The sequence below is a fragment of the Ooceraea biroi genome, chromosome 9, assembly GCF_003672135.1.
Source record: "Ooceraea biroi isolate clonal line C1 chromosome 9, Obir_v5.4, whole genome shotgun sequence".
NCBI lineage: Eukaryota > Metazoa > Arthropoda > Insecta > Hymenoptera > Formicidae > Ooceraea > Ooceraea biroi.
The window spans coordinates 5,934,677-5,953,006 of NC_039514.1; the positions used below are offsets into that span (position 1 = coordinate 5,934,677).

The 18,330-nt window shown below is 39.1% G+C and overlaps 2 protein-coding genes across 4 annotated transcripts; both read right to left on the reverse strand.

The window, feature by feature from the left end:
- Positions 1 to 1,345: 1,345 nt before the first annotated feature.
- LOC105279622 (WD repeat-containing protein 34) lies at positions 1,346 to 8,496 on the reverse strand. Of its 2 annotated transcripts, none has more exons than XM_011339500.3 (9): positions 8,242 to 8,496; positions 8,074 to 8,158; positions 7,701 to 7,916; positions 7,396 to 7,627; positions 6,920 to 7,121; positions 6,640 to 6,839; positions 6,457 to 6,575; positions 5,785 to 5,987; positions 1,346 to 5,034 (listed from the first exon to the last, which is right to left on the reverse strand). In XM_011339500.3, exons 1-9 carry the CDS (start codon positions 8,298 to 8,300, stop codon positions 4,965 to 4,967), a joined length of 1,386 nt encoding a protein of 461 aa, XP_011337802.1. In that variant the 5' UTR covers positions 8,301 to 8,496; the 3' UTR covers positions 1,346 to 4,964. The 2 variants fall into 2 exon arrangements, with proteins under 2 accessions (XP_011337802.1, XP_011337801.1); XM_011339499.3 differs by having other exon boundaries at positions 6,433 to 6,575; positions 8,242 to 8,494.
- Positions 8,497 to 8,597: 101 nt separating this feature from the next.
- LOC105279620 (fatty acid synthase) lies at positions 8,598 to 16,837 on the reverse strand. 2 transcript variants are annotated; one of them, XM_011339498.3, is made up of 8 exons: positions 16,770 to 16,837; positions 15,565 to 15,656; positions 15,138 to 15,491; positions 11,870 to 15,024; positions 11,355 to 11,775; positions 10,923 to 11,277; positions 9,399 to 10,858; positions 8,598 to 9,207 (listed from the first exon to the last, which is right to left on the reverse strand). In XM_011339498.3, exons 2-8 carry the CDS (start codon positions 15,605 to 15,607, stop codon positions 8,822 to 8,824), a joined length of 6,174 nt encoding a protein of 2,057 aa, XP_011337800.1. In that variant the 5' UTR covers positions 15,608 to 15,656; positions 16,770 to 16,837; the 3' UTR covers positions 8,598 to 8,821. The 2 variants fall into 2 exon arrangements, with proteins under 2 accessions (XP_011337800.1, XP_019887302.1); XM_020031743.2 differs by lacking the exon at positions 16,770 to 16,837 and having other exon boundaries at positions 15,565 to 16,279.
- Between the last annotated feature and the right edge of the window lie 1,493 nt (positions 16,838 to 18,330).

Genomic DNA, 18,330 nt, shown 5'->3' on the forward strand with positions numbered 1-18,330 from the left:
TGGCGTCATAAATCAGGAAAAAGAGAAGGGAAACTTCTCAAATGTTGCAATATTTTTCAATTTTGAAATAAAATTAAAAATTTTAATCGATTATGTACAATGGTTGCAATTTAATATTTTATTATTTATAAAATATTTATACACACATTGCTGTGTCACGTGCGTGTTTCATGTGTGTGTTTCATTTTCCAAAATTATTATAATATATAAACATGAATATTTAATTTATTTCTTTGGAATGTTTATTTATATTTATTTATATATACTGTTATATATAATATGTTTTATTTAATAAGTTTGTATACAATACGTTTGTATAAATCTTTTACAACAAAAATGTAAATGTGAAAGTATTACGTACATAAACGCAGTAGCGCGGATTTAACGATGCCAAAAGTTTTCAAAATTATATCAGCGACGCCATCGAAAGTTTCGTGAAATTTTGCGATAAGACAAAGAGGTCATTTAATTTTTCATTCTTTGCACCTGTGTGTACGTATTCCTCCTCGCGTTCGAGCACGCAACGCACGTTTATTCGTGTCTTGTTCTTTATTCGTATGTTTACACTTTATACCGAGCATTATTTCCCCGAACTCTGGTTTGCTTTAATATAAAACCTGATGATATTTAATGTAAAACCTAATTTAATATAAAAAAAACTGATGATGAAAATATAGCATCACGATACGGAGAGAAAAGGCGAAGAGAGAAAGAAAACGTGTGCGTCAGTATCGCACGAGTCGTTTCTCTTGAAAGCGAGCGTGAGCGAAATTTCGAAAAATTATGTAAATATTAACAAAATATGCGAAGAAACAAATTGACATGATATACACACGTTAGTCTCTAGAGAGAACTAGTCGCTTTCGAAATAAACGGCTCGTCTATATAACATGTAGTGCGTATATTTTGTATTTGCAAAAAAAGAATCGTTAATGATTAATAATCCTCATAATCATTAACGATTTATGACCAATTACAATCTTGGAGATCTGACGAGTTGGATAAATGATTTAAACGATTGTGCAATACAATCGCTCGAATCGGTAAGAAGCGTCATAAAAAAAGTTTACGGAAAGTGAGATCAGTTTCTTTTTATCGATACAAAATGTACGCCAGTAAGATTGTGAGGAAAAAAAACAATGATATTAATTTCGTTGTTTGAAGAAAAAGAGTGAGAAAGAGCATGCGTGCGTGCGTTAGTTTGCTTGTGTGAGAAAGAGAAGTGCGAGTCTACTAAAAGAAATTAATAATAGTTGTAAAAATAATTGAGTCGCGATCTCTGTGATGATGATGATGATGACATGATGGCGACGATGTCTTTCTTCCCTCTGTGTCCCTCTGACAATTTCTGTCACAAACGCGATGAAATGCAACGCATAATTATCGTCATCGTTTCTAGAGTACACAAGACTGTAATCCGTTTTGCAGCAAGATAAGAAAAACGAAATAGTTGAAATTTCTGAAAACCCAACTGGAAGGTAAACAGTATCGCGCGATTGATAGTCTAACTCTTTACACGAAGAGCTGGAGGGAAGAAAGCATCGATCAAAGCTAAATGACGATAGTGATGTAAACGACGATATATACGTTTAAGCAATTGTAAATAAGCGGGATAAACGCGCGTGCGCGGGGGTTTGTGGATGCCCCCCTCGGATACTGATGAAGCGGGAGAGAATTATTTTGCTACGCGAGAGGGGAAGATTTCCGGAAGCCGTAAGCCTGGCCCGTATCGCTGAGTTGTTCGAGCGGTTCAAGTCCAAACTCAACCGCCGGTAAATAGCGAAGAAAAACCCACGAGAATTAAGTGCGAAAAGAACAAATATGAGAGGAAAGCAGAAGATAGAAGAAAGGAGGATCGTTATTATGCGCAAGAGCGAATTAATCCATCGATCGTTGTCTTGTCCACCCGACGACGGTCCGACATCGAACTTGCGTCTTCTCAAGAATGTGGAATCCTTGCGAAAAGAAGTTATCATGTCTGCGAAGGCAAGAATAATCTTCAATAAAAAATGAAGACTGTCTTCGAGAAAGAAAGGGAAGTATTCCTCCAGCCGGTTGTATTCGAGACGAGCAATTCAAGCGAGTCGAGAAGAAAGACCGAGCAGCCTTTCACCTGTTCTCGAGACGGGATGATTCAAGGGGATGCAAGATGCCGACATCGTGGCGACGACGGGACCGTCATAATTGCGCGAGGAACGAGAAAGGAAAAAGGTGAAGGGCACATGGACGACCAACAGCAGTCACCTTCTGATGCGCATCCCGTTGTTTTCGCTGCGAAACAACCGTTTCGTGCTTGCGCATTCGACGAGGCAATAGGCAATAGAGGAAGGAAGGAAACATCAAGGAAGAGCCACGGGAATCTACCGAGAGAAGAGACCAGAGAAAGAGCAGATAGCGAGTTGGGTGACGTCGATGGATGCCAACTTCGCTCGCTACTGCATTTTATCGAGAAGCACACTACAGCGAGGAATCGTTGTGATTTCTTCTTTCGTTCTTGCTCTTGGCGTTCGTGAGAAAAGAATACGAAGTGAAGATCGATTGAGAAGATGTCGACAAGATGCAGAATGCAGGATGCAGATGATTGGAGACAATCAAAGGCAAATATTGAAAGACACAGGTCGTGAAATTTCAAACAGAATAACGCGGACGCGAAAGAGGGTTGAAGGTTTTCCGGAAACTCTGTCCGCTTAAAAGCACACTCGACGGTATTGTCGAGAAGAAGAGTTGTATCTAGAGGTGTAACTGTTTATATTATACTTTGCTTTGCACGTTTATAATGCTGGTGCGTTCTTCGAGGAAGAGGACTGAAGTGAACGGGAGTTTAGTGACGTTCGATTAGAAGAGAGACGTACTGTCAAGTACAATGAATGTACGGAGAAGAAAGAGGAAGAAGGAGAGTAAAAGAAGAACAAATGCAAGTATTTCGGGCGCGAATGATCATCAAAACACTGAGCGAAGAGCGGAGCAGCAAGTATATATAAAAACGCTCTCCGCTCGTTAGCAGAGCGAGATCTTGAATGCGAGCGAGTGATCGAGGCGGGTGTCAAGATTCCCAAGAAGAAAAACCGACCAGAAAATGTCTTTTTGAATATAAAAGGCACCAAAAAAAAGAAAAAAATGCAAGTGTGAAGTTGAAAACCGGATGAGAGGAAGAGAGTATGTGTGAATGTACGAGAGATGCATGGAGAGAGAGAGAGAGAAAAGAGAAGAGACACGAGAAAGCTCGATGAAGAGAGAAGGTGCGAAAGAGGAAGCAAGAGAAAACAGTCGAGAAGTTTGGCGTGCAATAATACAGGAAGCTGATTCCGGCCGAAGGTGACGAAAACGACAAAGAACGCCGGAATTTCAGTTCCTCGATAATGAAGCGGGAAAATCCAAACGGAGTTTTCACGCGAGAGAAAAGTAGAGAAGAGAGGAACGCCATGACAGCGTTTTACCAGAATTTTCCGTCCCCATTCTCTCCCTGAGTAACTTCCAGAGTATATCTCAGCGCAGCGCAATTATTCATCTATTTACGCGGGGACGGAGTTTGTACTTGGAGACATTTATGCGAGTTGCATGACGCGCATGTCATGTTGTTTAACAAAGAGAAAGAAGAAGGACAAGAAGGAGGAAGTAAACGCAAAAACCGAGATAGCATAACTATTGGGCGTTCGAGAAGACATCGGATGAGGGAGTTGAGAGAAAACGATGGAGGAACAAGTTGTGAACTCGTCTGACGAGTTCCACGCTAAAAAGAAACGCTGTCACGCGTTGAGAAGATATGGAGGAATCTTTAGAGTCTGCATGTTGAGAAAAACTGGAGGACTCCCGACATCTTTCTTTTCATGAAAGAAACGAAGGAAAAAATCCATGGAGAAGAAGTTTTCAATTGTCCTATTTTTCTCCTCATATCCTTTTCCTGTTATCCCTTTTTTTTTTAAAAAAAAGAAGCTTTACATTATACTGAAAATCTACAAGATCCTGATTATTCAAGATTTACAAGAAAATCACCTTTAATTTTGTTTCCTCATGGTATATCCTGTTGTATCCCAAGCAAATCCCAGATTTCTCCTCATAATCTTTTCATTTTTTTTTAGGGTCCCACCCAGGACCCGCAAATGCATATGAATGTTGCTGCATCTTCTCAGTTCAAACAATAAACATGAATACGGTAAAATATTCAAACTGTTCTTATCAGAACAAAACTGAAAACTGCCCTTTTCAGGGCAACAGGCATGCCAAGAGACATGCAAGAAACTGCCCTTTTCAGGGCAAGGAACATCAAGGCAACAGGTACGACGAGACGTGCAACAAACTCTGTCCTTTTTAGGATAAATCTTTATCGTACCTGAACATTTGCATATACCTAATACAATAAAATTATTTCCTTATATCCCATATATTAAATTGTTTTCTTTCAGATCGTACAATTTCATGAATGGCTGTACACAGGTAAAATTTATTTTTTTAACTGTACAGAGATATTTTAACCCATCAGGATCGTACGGAATCTAAGCCAAAAATGAAAATCACGAGTCAGACTCGTGGTAGGGATTAAGGGCCAAACTAATTCGCACGGCAAAGGATTAATAGATAAAATTAAGTAACATTGGGCAGACTATAAAATATGTCATTAAATTATTCCAACAATTGTTTAAAGAACTTATATATGTATAATTGATTAATGCATATTTTTATTTAATTCAGGAACAGTCTATCTTGATGAATATTTATAGTCTTAGAAGTTCCGATGCGAGATGAACAAAGTTATCGATTAATAAAAGTGTTAATTCAAGAATTGCGTTGTCATCATTACTCAAGGAAAGAACGAACGTAACGTGTGAAGTGAGAGTTCGAAAGAGTTTATTGTTCCAAATAATTTATTTCAGTAAAAAGTGTTGCATACACATGTGCGATCAAAAAAAGCATATGTGGCGATGATAAGTCCATTTAGCAAGCACTTGCGTCAGTGAGAACTATATTCAAAACAAGTTACGTGGAAATTTCCATATTTCAACATTCGCACGCACATCTCCAACAGCTACCATGTCTCTGCAACAAATAAGATAAATATTGAAGTTCTGATTGTGTTCTGTAACATCATAATATAAATATAAATTTGTTTTGCATATGATTCATAATGTAAATGCATTTTATATTTTTATATGCAAATAGATTTTTATTGCTGCCTATTAATTTATTCCTTTGGAATTACTTATGATTTCGATAAACTGCTACTTATAATAGCTCTCTTTATACGTGTGCATAAAAAATATCCATATGTATGTACATAAGAGATACTTGATAAGAGAGGAAGATAAGGAAACTAGAAGGGAAAAAGAGATATATATATATATATATATATATATATAACGTATATGTTGCCTCGTACATTATCTTCGTGCTATTAATAATTGCATAATCAGAGATAAGAATGACTAACAACAAAGGCGAAATATAGAAACATACAAGTTCCTACGCAAATAGTTAAAAGATTATTCTAGAAATGCTAGAATTAATTTCGGGATTTTTAGCTATACATGCTGCGAATTTATTGCCAAATTTATTTTAGAAATTCTAGCTAGCCACCTCGTATAAATATACTTAATACAGATAAAAATAGTGACTTCTGTCTTTCGATTTCTCTTTGCAGAGGAGAATACGTGCCAGGAAGATGTACTACGAGCAGACTATAAATGCTATCGTTATACTGTGATGTATCTAAAATTAGAGGAAAGAAAGAGAAAGGAGTTTCTGAACGCTGACTCATCCGGATTTAATTATCTTGCGCGTACGCATTACCTCTTAGAATTGATGCGTAAGCTGCTGATGCTTTCTTTGCTTGTCACCTCGAACTTGGCACACGTCACGGGTTTACCATCCATGACGTTGAAGAATCTTACGAATACATCCGCTCCATACGCCGCGAATATATCTTGATTACCCGTTAGCCACGTTAATCCTACGACTGTATTGTCCACAGAAATGACTTGTTGACTAACGTGCTGTATGTATGCCCATGTAACATATAATTATGTAATATCTGAGCAAAGTTAAGAAACTGTTTAAAAATATATATTAAATGAGAACCGACTAAAATCTTAATAAAATTGACAAATAAATTTTCACAAATTTTTCTGCTTTGTTTATCATATTTATCATGAGAGATCGTTTTGAAACATGTTTTGAAGAGACTTTTATCTCTAGCATTGAACGATAAGTGACTACTATTCGCGTGAAATCAGCCAAGTCATGTTTCGTCGAAAATTACATGTTCTTAGAATGAAAAAATTTCAATCTATACTTGGTTATTATGATGCATTTAGAGGTATTAGAGGTATACAGTTGAAAATACTATTGTTGCAACACATGGTTATTAATATTTTCAAAAGTAAATTAAATTAAACTTTGCAAGTGTAAAATTGTATGAAATTGTATAAAATTTACTACCTCATCAAGATCGTATATACAAACTTCTTTATCCGTAGCACTGCAGACAAATAAATTACGTAACGGTGAACATTTGATACACGTGATACTACCATCACGTCTCTCATACTCGTCGATTACTGGATCTATAAGCGTGGCGTCTCCTGCAATTCAATACTTTTTATTTGCAATGCGCGAAGATTTTCTCATTTTCAAGAAAACACTAACCCTCGATAGGAGTCACACTGTCCAAGCTGCATTTGTAGATTCCACCGCATAACGTTCCAACGATAAATATGCTCGAGTGTTTCGGAGAAAAATCGAAGCTCGTAATGCACAATCCCGCTTCCGCAGCACGCTCGCGGGTTCCTCCGGCACTGCGTGGCCTCGCGTTTTCTACGGGATTTCGCTCCTTGACTATCTTCAATCTGAAATATGACAACTGAGATTGCTTATACAAAATTTTACAATTGCAATGTTATCCTCTACTATAACCAGCAGAACATACCGTTTATGCAGCTGAACGGTAGTAAAGTTGGCCGACAATTTGTGAGTCAGTATGTATCCGTCTCTGCTGGAACTCACTAACAGGGTCACGTCATTTACTGATCGTGGTCTCCAATACACTTGAGATACGCAATCGCTGTGCGTACACACGTGTACAGGTGTGACAGAATCGTCGTTCCTGAGATTCCAAACCAAAACGTCCCCTAAAAACAAGTTGCAAATCCCTTAAAAATTCACAGCATGTAACAATGTGACGAACAAATCCTCTTCTAAGAAAAGAATTAATTTCTTTGCTTAGTTTATGTGCCAAAAACTCTCATATCATCGTTAAAAAGATGAGAAAGCTAATAAAAACTTAGACATCTGTCGCACAAAATTATAATAACTATATGCAAAATTACAATGACAAATATATTTCATGCAACATCTATTTTAACCTCACTTTAACCATTATAGGTGAAATTGAAAAAAACCTACAATTGGATAATCCAGCTACAAGAATGGATGGCTCGACCGGATGATAACACAGTGCTGTGACGCATCCGTTTGTTTCCAATGTTTTGACAGGTGCGTCCATAAGATCATCAGCTGTCAGACTGTACAATTGAATGGCAGAGATATGATCGCACCATGCCTTGTGATAGGTATAGCTGTGGCCTACCGCTAACGTTCCACCGACAGTGCTCCAAGATAAGTCACTTATTTTGATCTGCAAAATGTTTAGCGTTAAGCAACACGTGCGTACAGTAATGACCGAATTTTATTTTAAAAAATTCACGTACCTGGGCATCCGACTCTTTCAAGGTATTTATCTTTTTCAGTAATTTTATATTGGCAGTGGATACCTCCGTGACATCGGGATCATACTCGTCAAAAGCACTGGTACCATAAGCTTCGTCGAGGACTTCTAATACTCCTGGAGTAACTCTGTTTAAAAACTCTGCCAATTTGTCATAATCTACTTGTACATTTTCCTTTTGTTCGTTTCCTGTCTGAATCTGACACAATATAATTTGTTATCAGAATTCTACACATGTATCTTTCTATCAAAAGGATTTATTTGATAGAATACAAAATAATAACGACATTATTCAAGAAATAATTATATAAAATGAGTTATAAAATTTAATAAAAAATCAAGTTTGAATAGTATACCCCGATGCTTCTCGTTTCAGTGGTTTGCGTGTCACCGGCAGTATAAACTATTTCCGTGGTTTGAACGTTTGCGGAAGTTTCTGACCTGAAAATATGCAGGACGTTTCAACTGTTAATTAAAATAAGGGACTGTTTGAGTCTTTTACAGTAACAATAGACCCAACTTACTTTGTAGTCGACAATTCCGAATTGAAACTCACAACGTCCAACGACTTGGTACTAAACATTTTTCAACGGAATAAATCTTTCTTCACACTTGACTCTCCCTTCGTTATCTCAGAATCTAATTATATATTTGTTAATAAATGCCCAAACAGATGTGTTTGTACACTTTGACTTTGTACACAGCAGCACAATCGTTCTGAATTTATGTTGATCAAAAAACAAGATGTACATATGTATACAAGAAAATTACCCAGTAACGCCATCTGGACCTTTTTCCTACCAATCAGCGAGGCGATATTTTTCTGTAAGCTTACTAGCTAGGTCATGAAGGATGACGCCAGAGGGAAGAGGGTTCGTCATACATTTGTATGCCTTTTTATTGGTTACGTTTGCGGCTTGCGCAATTGTTATTATTGCTCGTCATGATCGATACCTATTGAATTTTTGTGCTACCCTTATATTTATATTATAAGAAATATATTTATATAAATATTATATATTCGTATTTATATTGTATTATGATATAGTGAAAGCTACATAGGTCTGAATTTTGTACAATAAATTTTGATTGGCTTAGCCTATTCTAACCATTTTTCACATTCGACAAACATAAATCTTTCAGCTTCGCAAGTGTCAAGGAAAAAATGTCTTCAATCGACAAGAAAATACCGTATTTGCTCTCGAGAGTGTACTTAATCTCCACGTAACCCAGCGAGTCCATGCCTAAACTGATAAAGCTGTCATCAGGATTTATCGAATTAATATCTTTAACGCCGAGAATGTTGGTAATCATCTTCTCAACGAAATCGTCTTTCCTGTCGTCCGTATGTTTGCGTTTTTCGGCTAACGCGGTAGAACATAGCACTTGGTGCTGCGGTTGTTGAAGGAAAATGTCTATGGTCGTGAGACAACTCGACATACGTTGCGGTATAATACCATTCCTGACAGTGTCATTATCTCCTACGGTATCTAGAAACAAAAAATATGAACATATCATGAAAAATGATTATGTTTAACAAAGTATAATTTAAATGTTAAGTATGCAACATTAGATTTAGGCTAGAGTTTTAACAATATATTTACTACAAAAAACTACAAGAAATATATAAACTAAAAGAATTTTCAAGAAACATTGAGCAAACTAAGTTAAATTCACTTACTTATGTACATGCCAGTGTCCCCAATTGGAGCCCACTGTATAGCGAGACCCGGGAAACCAGTAGCCCGTCTCCGTTCTATTATCCTTTCCATTGCAGAATTGGCAAGACCGTAATTGCTTTGAGCGATATTGCCACGACCACTGGCTATGCTTGAAAATATGACGAAATAATCAAGCGATGGACAAGACTTCCTTGATGTCGCATCCAAATTCTTCGTACCGTTGACTTTTGGCAACATCACCGTTCGAAAATCGGTCTCCTTCAAGTTCTCAATGAAGCCATCGCGCAATACACCCGCGAGGTTGAATATACCGCCTACTGGTGCTAACTGATTGCTCTCTTTAATTAATCGTTCAGCACCCGCTGGAGTGGTAATATCCGCCGTGGATATCACAATGTTAATGCCCTTCTCGGCCCAACGTCGTAAACACAGTGCCTGATAACCCGTGTGTACATTTAAAAGTGACAGCAAAACGATCGATTTGGCACCGCGGCCAATCAACCAGTCGGTCAGTTCAAGGCCGAATCCTCCGAGACCACCAACTACTATGTATGATTTTTTCGGATTCATATTTGTACGCGGTACAGCGGGGACTAATTTTCGCGTGGACGGCACACGTTTATTCGATTCTTCATCTCGAAGTTTCAGTAATATTTTGCCTGCATATTTGTCCGTCGAGAAGGATTTGAACCCTTCCTTGAACCGCTGCTCCGAGAACACGATCGATGATAATGGACGAACTGCTCCACTTTTAATTCCTTCCGAAATGAGCTTCGTTACTTTCTCATTCTCTTCGAATAGTGCTTCCATCATTATATTGTGAAAGGTCATATTCTTCAGGGAGTACTCGGGAGTACTAAAGTTCGACGAGTTATGATTACCGATTCCGACCAAACGACCGTTCACTGCGAGACACCGTACATTAACTTGCAGGCCTTCTTCCGCCAACATCACGTCGACTCCGCGCTCCTGCGTTTCCATGAAAATTCGTTGCTCGAAACTTAAATCTCGAGAAATACCAATATTTCGATCGGCTAATTCGGGAAAGATTTTCTTCACGTGCTCTCTCTCGTCTGAGGTACGAACGATAACAAAGACCGTGCAGCCGATGTGTAAAGCGAGAGAGAGTGCTGCCTGTCCAATGCCGTCCACACTGGCGTGTATCAGTACTCTTTCGCCAGCCTTCAATTGACCGCGTATAAAGAGAGCATAGTAGCTGATCGCGTAGGCGACTGGTATTGTCGCTGCCTCCTGTAATGTCCATTTGTCAGGCACTTGCCAGAGAAACTCGGAATCTGCCAATACGGTCGTCGCCAATCCACCGGCCTTTACGATGCCCATCACGCGACGACCGTCCATGTCTCTCCCGGAAAATTCAAGTCCTAATACAGGATCTTCCATTGTCGCTTTTCCTGGTGAGGCGTCTAATGCTAATTTACCGCTCGCCAGCATAACGTCCCTATCAAGCATGAAAAATTATTTGTATGAATTACGTACGAGTCTAGCAGTGACAGTGAAGTTACCTGACACTTATAGATGCGTAGTATACGTTGCATCGCATCGTGTTCAAAGAGATGGTGGACCATTGTTCCTTCAATGGACTTTGAATCCACGTCAAGCTATTAAGATTACCCTTTGTTAATACGTTTAGATAGGCATGTTCCGTCAGTACGTTGCTCTGTTCATCCAAAGGCAAGTGCCGATAACTGCCCCAATGTCCTCCTTTCAGCACGTTGGCCGTTAATCCCTTGTTCAGTTGATCCTCGTAGAATTCCGTGGATACATGAAATTCTGGCGCATTTTTGTCTTGTATAAAAACATAACGCACATTCGCACCGCCGGTTTCGAACCGAATGCAATTCACAAATCCGATCAGACCTATGGGCGAGAAAGAATTTAACTTGATCAGATAATTAAAAAGTAATGTGAAAGAAAAAATATTGTCGTAAAATTACCCAATAATTCTTCTTCCTGCGATACAAGCAGCACTTCTTGGCTGTTTTCATCGGACTGTTTAAGTGCTGCTTTTACATCTTCCAGCCACATGAAATTTTTCTCTGTGATACGTATTACTGTCTGTTCTTCCCTGTCTTTTTGCTTCCTCAGCAACAAATAAATTTTTCCTATGGAATTAGTTTGGCTTGCAACCAGTAGTAAATTTGCCTTCTTCAGTGCGGTCTTCATATTAAACAGGCGTATGTGTGCGACACTTTCCTCCAGAAGAATAAAACCAGCAGGTTTTAAGGAATTCGTCAGATTTTGGAGAACGTCGTAAGATTGCTTCGATAAGATATCCGCCGCTATAACAAGGTGTATGCTATTCACGTCTCGTGTCACAATATTATCAGAGAAAGCAGCAATCACTTCTAAATCGATCTAAAACAACAAAAGCGATTTTTTTACAAAGTGTTTTGTATTTATATAGTTCTGTCTATTGTAATTTCAAAGTAAAATGTTGCAATGTGCTTACGGTAAATGAGGGTTCACTACGAAGAATGTTGAGTATGAGTGGCGCCAGACGAGTTTCTTCAGTTCGTTCACCAGTAACTTCGATGGCTTTTATTTTAAGTGTCGTTATATTTTCATATATAATTTGCAACAGGATCGTGAGTGCATGCGTCGTCCCTTTAATTGGATCTTCTGCTAGATCACATGGATTTTCATAAGGCACAAAACCGTAATGTTCGTGTCTGAGATTCGGTTGAATCTGTAATCGTTGAGGCGCGGTAAATCGAAATCCTCTGACTTCAATGCCACCTGATTTGAAGATGTCGATGTTCTTGTAGAAATATATCGGTAAACCGTCGTCGTCTTTGACTAATCGTGAAATTAATTGTCCGTGATGGATAGGATCGATTGTAAAACGTTCCATGTGTGATCCGTATACTAATTTTCGATTGTTACTCAACGTGCGAAACTGAAATATGGTATCTATAAAGGAGGTCCAGTGGTTGAACCAGTGAAGTTCGCCGACAGTGGCATGATTGTTGGATGATTTTATTCCTTGAAAAATACCGCTATACTCGTATCCGCGTAGACCGAGCTCTTTGTATACATCCTTCGTGTCTAGCGGTAAGAGATTTTTGCTATCAGACGATACTGTTAACGACATCCTCAACTGATCTTTTTCAGAAGCATCGGACTCGCGAATACTCCCGCTGGCAACGACCATATCAGATTCGTAAATTTTGAACACACCCGTTTCCTTAATGTTTATTAAAAATTTTATCTTTCTTCCCGTTTGCATAATGGTGGCGCGGTCGAACCATACATTCTCGAGTACTACCGAAAGTTGCTCAAAATCGACATTTTTTATGTTTGCAAAAGTCTTCCAGACCATCGTAATGTATCCGGCGCCCGGAAAAATGACTTTCCCGTTGATTTTATGTCCGAGTAGATACGTGTTCGTGTCCTTTGAAAGATCAATTTCGACAACGTGTGCTGACAAATGTTTCTTTCCGTATACTGGCACATCCCATTTAACAGAGTGATCCCACTTTACGAAGGATCCAATCATCGGTGTTCCGCGACTGACGGGAAAGCTTACTGGTGAATATAATTTAGAAATATTGGACTGTGCGCCAGCCATATACAGTTTGCCGACACTTGATAGCAAATAAACCATGTTGTTTGGCTCGTTTCGCTTCTGGAGACCGATATTAGTTACCGTTACTGGCAACGATCTGCGTAGAATCGCCTGCAGCAAGCTATGTGGAGCAATCTCGATTGTTATCGCGTTTTCTGGGATGTGCGCAATCGCCTCCTGGAAAAGCACTGGAGAGAGTACATTATTTACGTAATATTCAGTAGAACTAAGTCGCGCGGACGGACTATCCCATGAGGCCTCAGGCACAGAGGTAGAAATCCATTTGGACGATCTGGCTATTGGGTTCGGTATTATGTGTTCCAGGAACGCGCGCAGTTTCGACTCTATCGGTCTCATATATTTGCTGTGAAAAGCAATACCGGAACTGTCTACCATTTTAGCGAAGATATCTTTGCTCTTCAGATTTTCTATGAATGCGCGCAAGGACCCTGGTGGCCCGGAGACGGTAACCGAATCCACGGAATTGCGACAAGCTACGTAAATATCGGGCGGGCATATTTTCTCAGCTTCTGCGCAGCTCAAACCGATCGCCGCCATGGCACCCGGTTCCAGCTCAGAGTCTATGATCGCTTTACCCCTGTAGTAAGCGGTCAAGATGGTCTGTTCCATTGTAAGTGCACCGTCGGCGTAGGCACAACCCAATTCTCCGATGGAATGTCCAATTATTCCGTTGGCATGTACGCCTATTAATGACAGTATATCAACGAGGGCAATTTGGATGGCCACAATAGACACGAAAGAATTTACCACATCTTCATACGTTTCGTTCACGCTGATAGTAATCGTGTTGATGAGGTCAACGCCATGGGGCATTAATATATCCGCGCATTGTTGCAAACTGCGTTTGCATATGTCGATATTCATGATGTCGCGCCCCATGCCTGCCCACTGCGTGCCCATTCCGGAAAACACGAACCAGATTGGACGCTCCTCGTCATATTTCGTCTGTTGCGATACTTGACGCGTTTTATCATGACTGAGGACCTCGTAACCGCGATATCTGTGTCCCGATATGCTGCTGTTGTGTATGGTATGCAGTAACGAGATAAATTCCGTATCCTTTCGATGTTCGCTCGCTTTATTCAGCAGCACGTGTACGGCCTCCTCCGTGCAGCCTGACACGGTAATCAACTTCGGCAGGGTGTCGACCATGTCCAACGTCGATAACAATTTTTCTTTCGGATTGCTGCGTAGAATTATATGGGCGTTTGCTCCGCCGAAACCGAACGAATTGATGGCTACGAGACCGCCGTTCCACCGCGTGTTTTTGTCGATCACTCGAAGTCGACCCTCGCTCAACGCAGCTATTTTTGAATTTGGAATAGAGAAGTGCAAATTTGCCGGAATTACGCCCGTCTCCATCGCTATTAATACTTTAGCGATCGAGCACAATCCGCTGGCCGCTTCTGTATGTCCTATATTGGATTTCACCGAGCCGATCAACAGGGGTGTCGTCCGATTCTTACAGAACAGTTTGTCGATAGAATTTACTTCTTGCGGATCACCCACTGAGGTACCAGTGCCATGGGCTTCTAGATAAACTACATCAGCGGGATTAATTCCCGCCTGAACGTACGTCTCGCGCAGCAGTTGATTTTGCATTTCACTGTTGGGGTACGAGATTCCCTGAGGCTTGTAGCCATCGGTGTTGGTTTTCGTATGAATCACCGTTGCGTACATTCTGCGTGCATCCTTTGATTTTTGTAGATAAATAGCAACTGTCGCTTCGGCTCTAACGTAACCGTCAGCTGTTATGTCAAATGCCTTGCACTTACCATCTTGGGCTAGCGCGCCGAGTTTATTTACATTAACAGAATATTCTGGTCTTAGAGTGAGATTTAATCCACCGACGATCGCTGCATCGCACTCACCAGCACGTATTGCCGTAATTGCTACGTGCACGGCGGACATGCTTGAAGAACAGGCTGTGTCTATTGCATAGCTAGGACCAGTAAAGTCAAATGCAAAGGATATTCTGTTTGCGAATAACGCTCTGTAATTTCCGAGCAATCCATATCCTGTAAATAAATTATAGTATAGCATGTGAACTGTGCTGTAATTCAATATAATAAAAATATATAATAAAAAACACGAACATTTATTAAAAGTTGATCACATAAAACATACAAACCATTTAAATTACTTAATCCAACTTGCATCCAGTAATCTTCGGCTTCTGACGTAGATATTCCAATAAAAACGCCTACTCGCGACCCTCTCACGGTAGAAGGATTGACACCAGCGTCAATTAAAGCCTCATATGTTACTTCTAACATTAGTCGTCCTTGAGGGTCCATTACATTTGCTTGCTTCGCGGGCATATCGAAGAAGGATGCATCGAAGCTGCTGAGATCTTTGATCTCTCCAGATCTATTCGGTAGTCCGTAGAGGCGCGCTGACCACCGTTGTTCGTCAGTAACCATATCTATCCCGTTCATCAAGTTTTCTTTAAATTCTTCTATATTTGATGATTCGGGGAAACGGCCTGAAAAAAGTGTCGATATATTACGTTTTTGCACTGATTTGATCCGTTGTGCGCCATGATTCTTTATAATTACCTGAAATGCCCGAAATGACAATGTCATGATTGTTGGACATCATCTTGTTAAATAATTCCTTGATTTGTTTTATCTTCGTAGAGAATACCTATCTGTAAGATAGAACAAGATATCAATTAAAAAACTGTTTATTCTTATGAATAATTTGTAAAATTGTTTATTTTTTATATTTTAAAACACCTTATAAAAAGACACGGTTTCTGATTATTAAGTCAAGATATAGTTTTTCTCATATATTTTCTAGAAAAAAAAAAACTATATTATTCCCTAAATTTTATTTACTTCAATTTATTTCTGCATACACGGAAGATTTTATATTTAAAATTACTATAATACAACAGAACATAAAATTGATAGGGTAAGGCGGGGTTAGTCGAGCCACTTTTTACTTGATGTATCAAGTCTCTTTACCTGCCCACTTTCTTCAAAGGAGGAGGCCCGATAAGCCACGATTTCGGCCCTCTCTGGATTTTATTGTAAATTATCAGAAACAATTTCTTAATACATAAAACACTAATTAAGCTGTTTTCAGCCTAAACGGACATGTTCAACGTGGTCGTTATCTTGTTTAAACATAGAAATTCGTATTTGTGGGTATTTTGTGCAGTACTACACAACTCGTGAAAATCGTGGATATTATATTGGAAAATCATGAACATCATAATATAATTATGTTTGTACGTAAAATTGATGCTGACAGTGAAACGTACGGGGTGCTTGATTCACGCTTCGCTCTCCTCAAAATAAAAACTGATCGTCCTCGCCTTCGCTCTTGACAACGATACCAGCCAAAAACCATACACCAACATCGTTCCTTACCAACTAAATATTCTTTTGCATAACATATTCCTTACACAAAGTCACTTTTTTTCACCTCATAGATTCAGTACGATAAAAGGCGAGTTCATTTTTCACGGTTTTGCAGCCAGGTATGTGTGTGCTATCTGACCTATTTCACTGTCAGCATCAACTGCACAAAATACCCACAAATACGAATTTCTATGTTTAAACAAGATAACAACCACGTTGAAAAGTCCGTTTAGGCTGAAAACAACTTAATTAGTGTTTTATATATTAAGAAATTGTTTCTGATAATTTACAATAAAATCTAGAAAGGGCCGAAATCGTGGCTTATCGGGCCTCCTCCTTTGCTGTTGTTCTTATTTTCTACTCGGACAAAATCTAATGTCGAATAATAATCTTACTTTACTTTCTTATGCGAAAACGTGCGTGCGTGCGCCTCGAGCGATTAGTCGCAACTAAATGAGGCACGAGGAGATCTTTGATAGTTTGATAAGCCACATTTTTGTTACAGATTTATTCCTGTACATACTTCAGATACCGAGTATTAAACATTGTCCAACTTACTCAACTAGTCCCGCTCTACCCTACGTAAAAATTAGTTATATCGTGAGGACAAATGAAAAAATAAACATAAGTTTAGAGATATACTTATGTGTGTGCGGTGACAAATATGTATGGACTGATTGTTACATTCGACTCGAAAATATTCGATGACGTTCTCGACAAATATTCATAATCAGTTCTGATAGTAAAATAATTTTGAGATTATAAACACAACCCAGTAAGCAAAATGTGTGCAATCTGCCAGCAGATTGGCAACAGATTACTGCAGAAGTTGATAGCAAATTGGCATCCGTTATGTCCGCATTAGGATAGTGATCTGCCAGCAGGATCTGTTAACATTTGATGGCAGATTGACAGCAGAAACCGAACAGAATCTGCAGCTTTTGGCCATTCATATTTACGATATATTAAAGCATGTGTTTACTTTTAACACACTATAAATTGTTAAAAGAACGCATTTGTTTGTTTGTTAAATTAAAGTACATTTGGCTTGATGTGTCTTTCTGACAGTTCGTTGCATAATCTCTCTCTTATTGTTAATTTATTCTAATCTGAAGTCCGAATTTTGCTTTCGAACTTCAGATTGCTCGTGGCGTGCGTGAACTACATGGACGTTGTCCATGGGAGCCTCTGTGCCGCAAGTGCAAAAATTTTCACAAAAATTAATGTTATGCCAAAGCGCGTATATTAACTTATATAACTGTTAGGCTAAACCTTAACATCGAGTAAGAACTCGACGTGTGCACCACCTAGCGGTGCGGAGCGAAAACACATATTCATAGCCGTGTAAATTTGAATACTGTCAAAAGCTGCAGATCCTGTTCGGTTTCTGCTGCCAATCTGCTGTTAGATTCCGCGCGCGCAGATCTTGCTCGGTTTCTGCTGCCAATCTGTCGTTAGATTCCGCGTGCGCAAATCTTGCTCGGTTTCTGTCGACAATCCGACTTCAAGCCATGTTTGCAGATTCTGCTCGGTTTCTGCCGCCAATCTGTTCTTAGATTTTGCGAGCAAGCTCTGTTACATTTCTGGCACCAATTTGTCGAATTAATCGTTAATAACAACTTCTGTATCAAATTTGTTGTCTTTTGGCTGGCAATAGTTGATAGCAGATAGTTAGCATCATCTGCTTTCGGCAGACTTGGCTATCTGGATACATAATAAAACTTGGTACATTATCATTTCAATGAGAAAAAAGCTGTTTTACGTAAAGATAATAATACTGCTGAATCTGAAAATTCGAGCGTTCATAGTCCGATAGTTCATGTTATCTAAAGCCATAATTACTTAACGTTTTGCAAACAATATTGGATCGACGAAATAGCAGCTCTATTGACGTAAACCTTTCGAAATATTATATATAATAGCAATTACATTTAATTAAAGAAAAAGTAGAAGTTG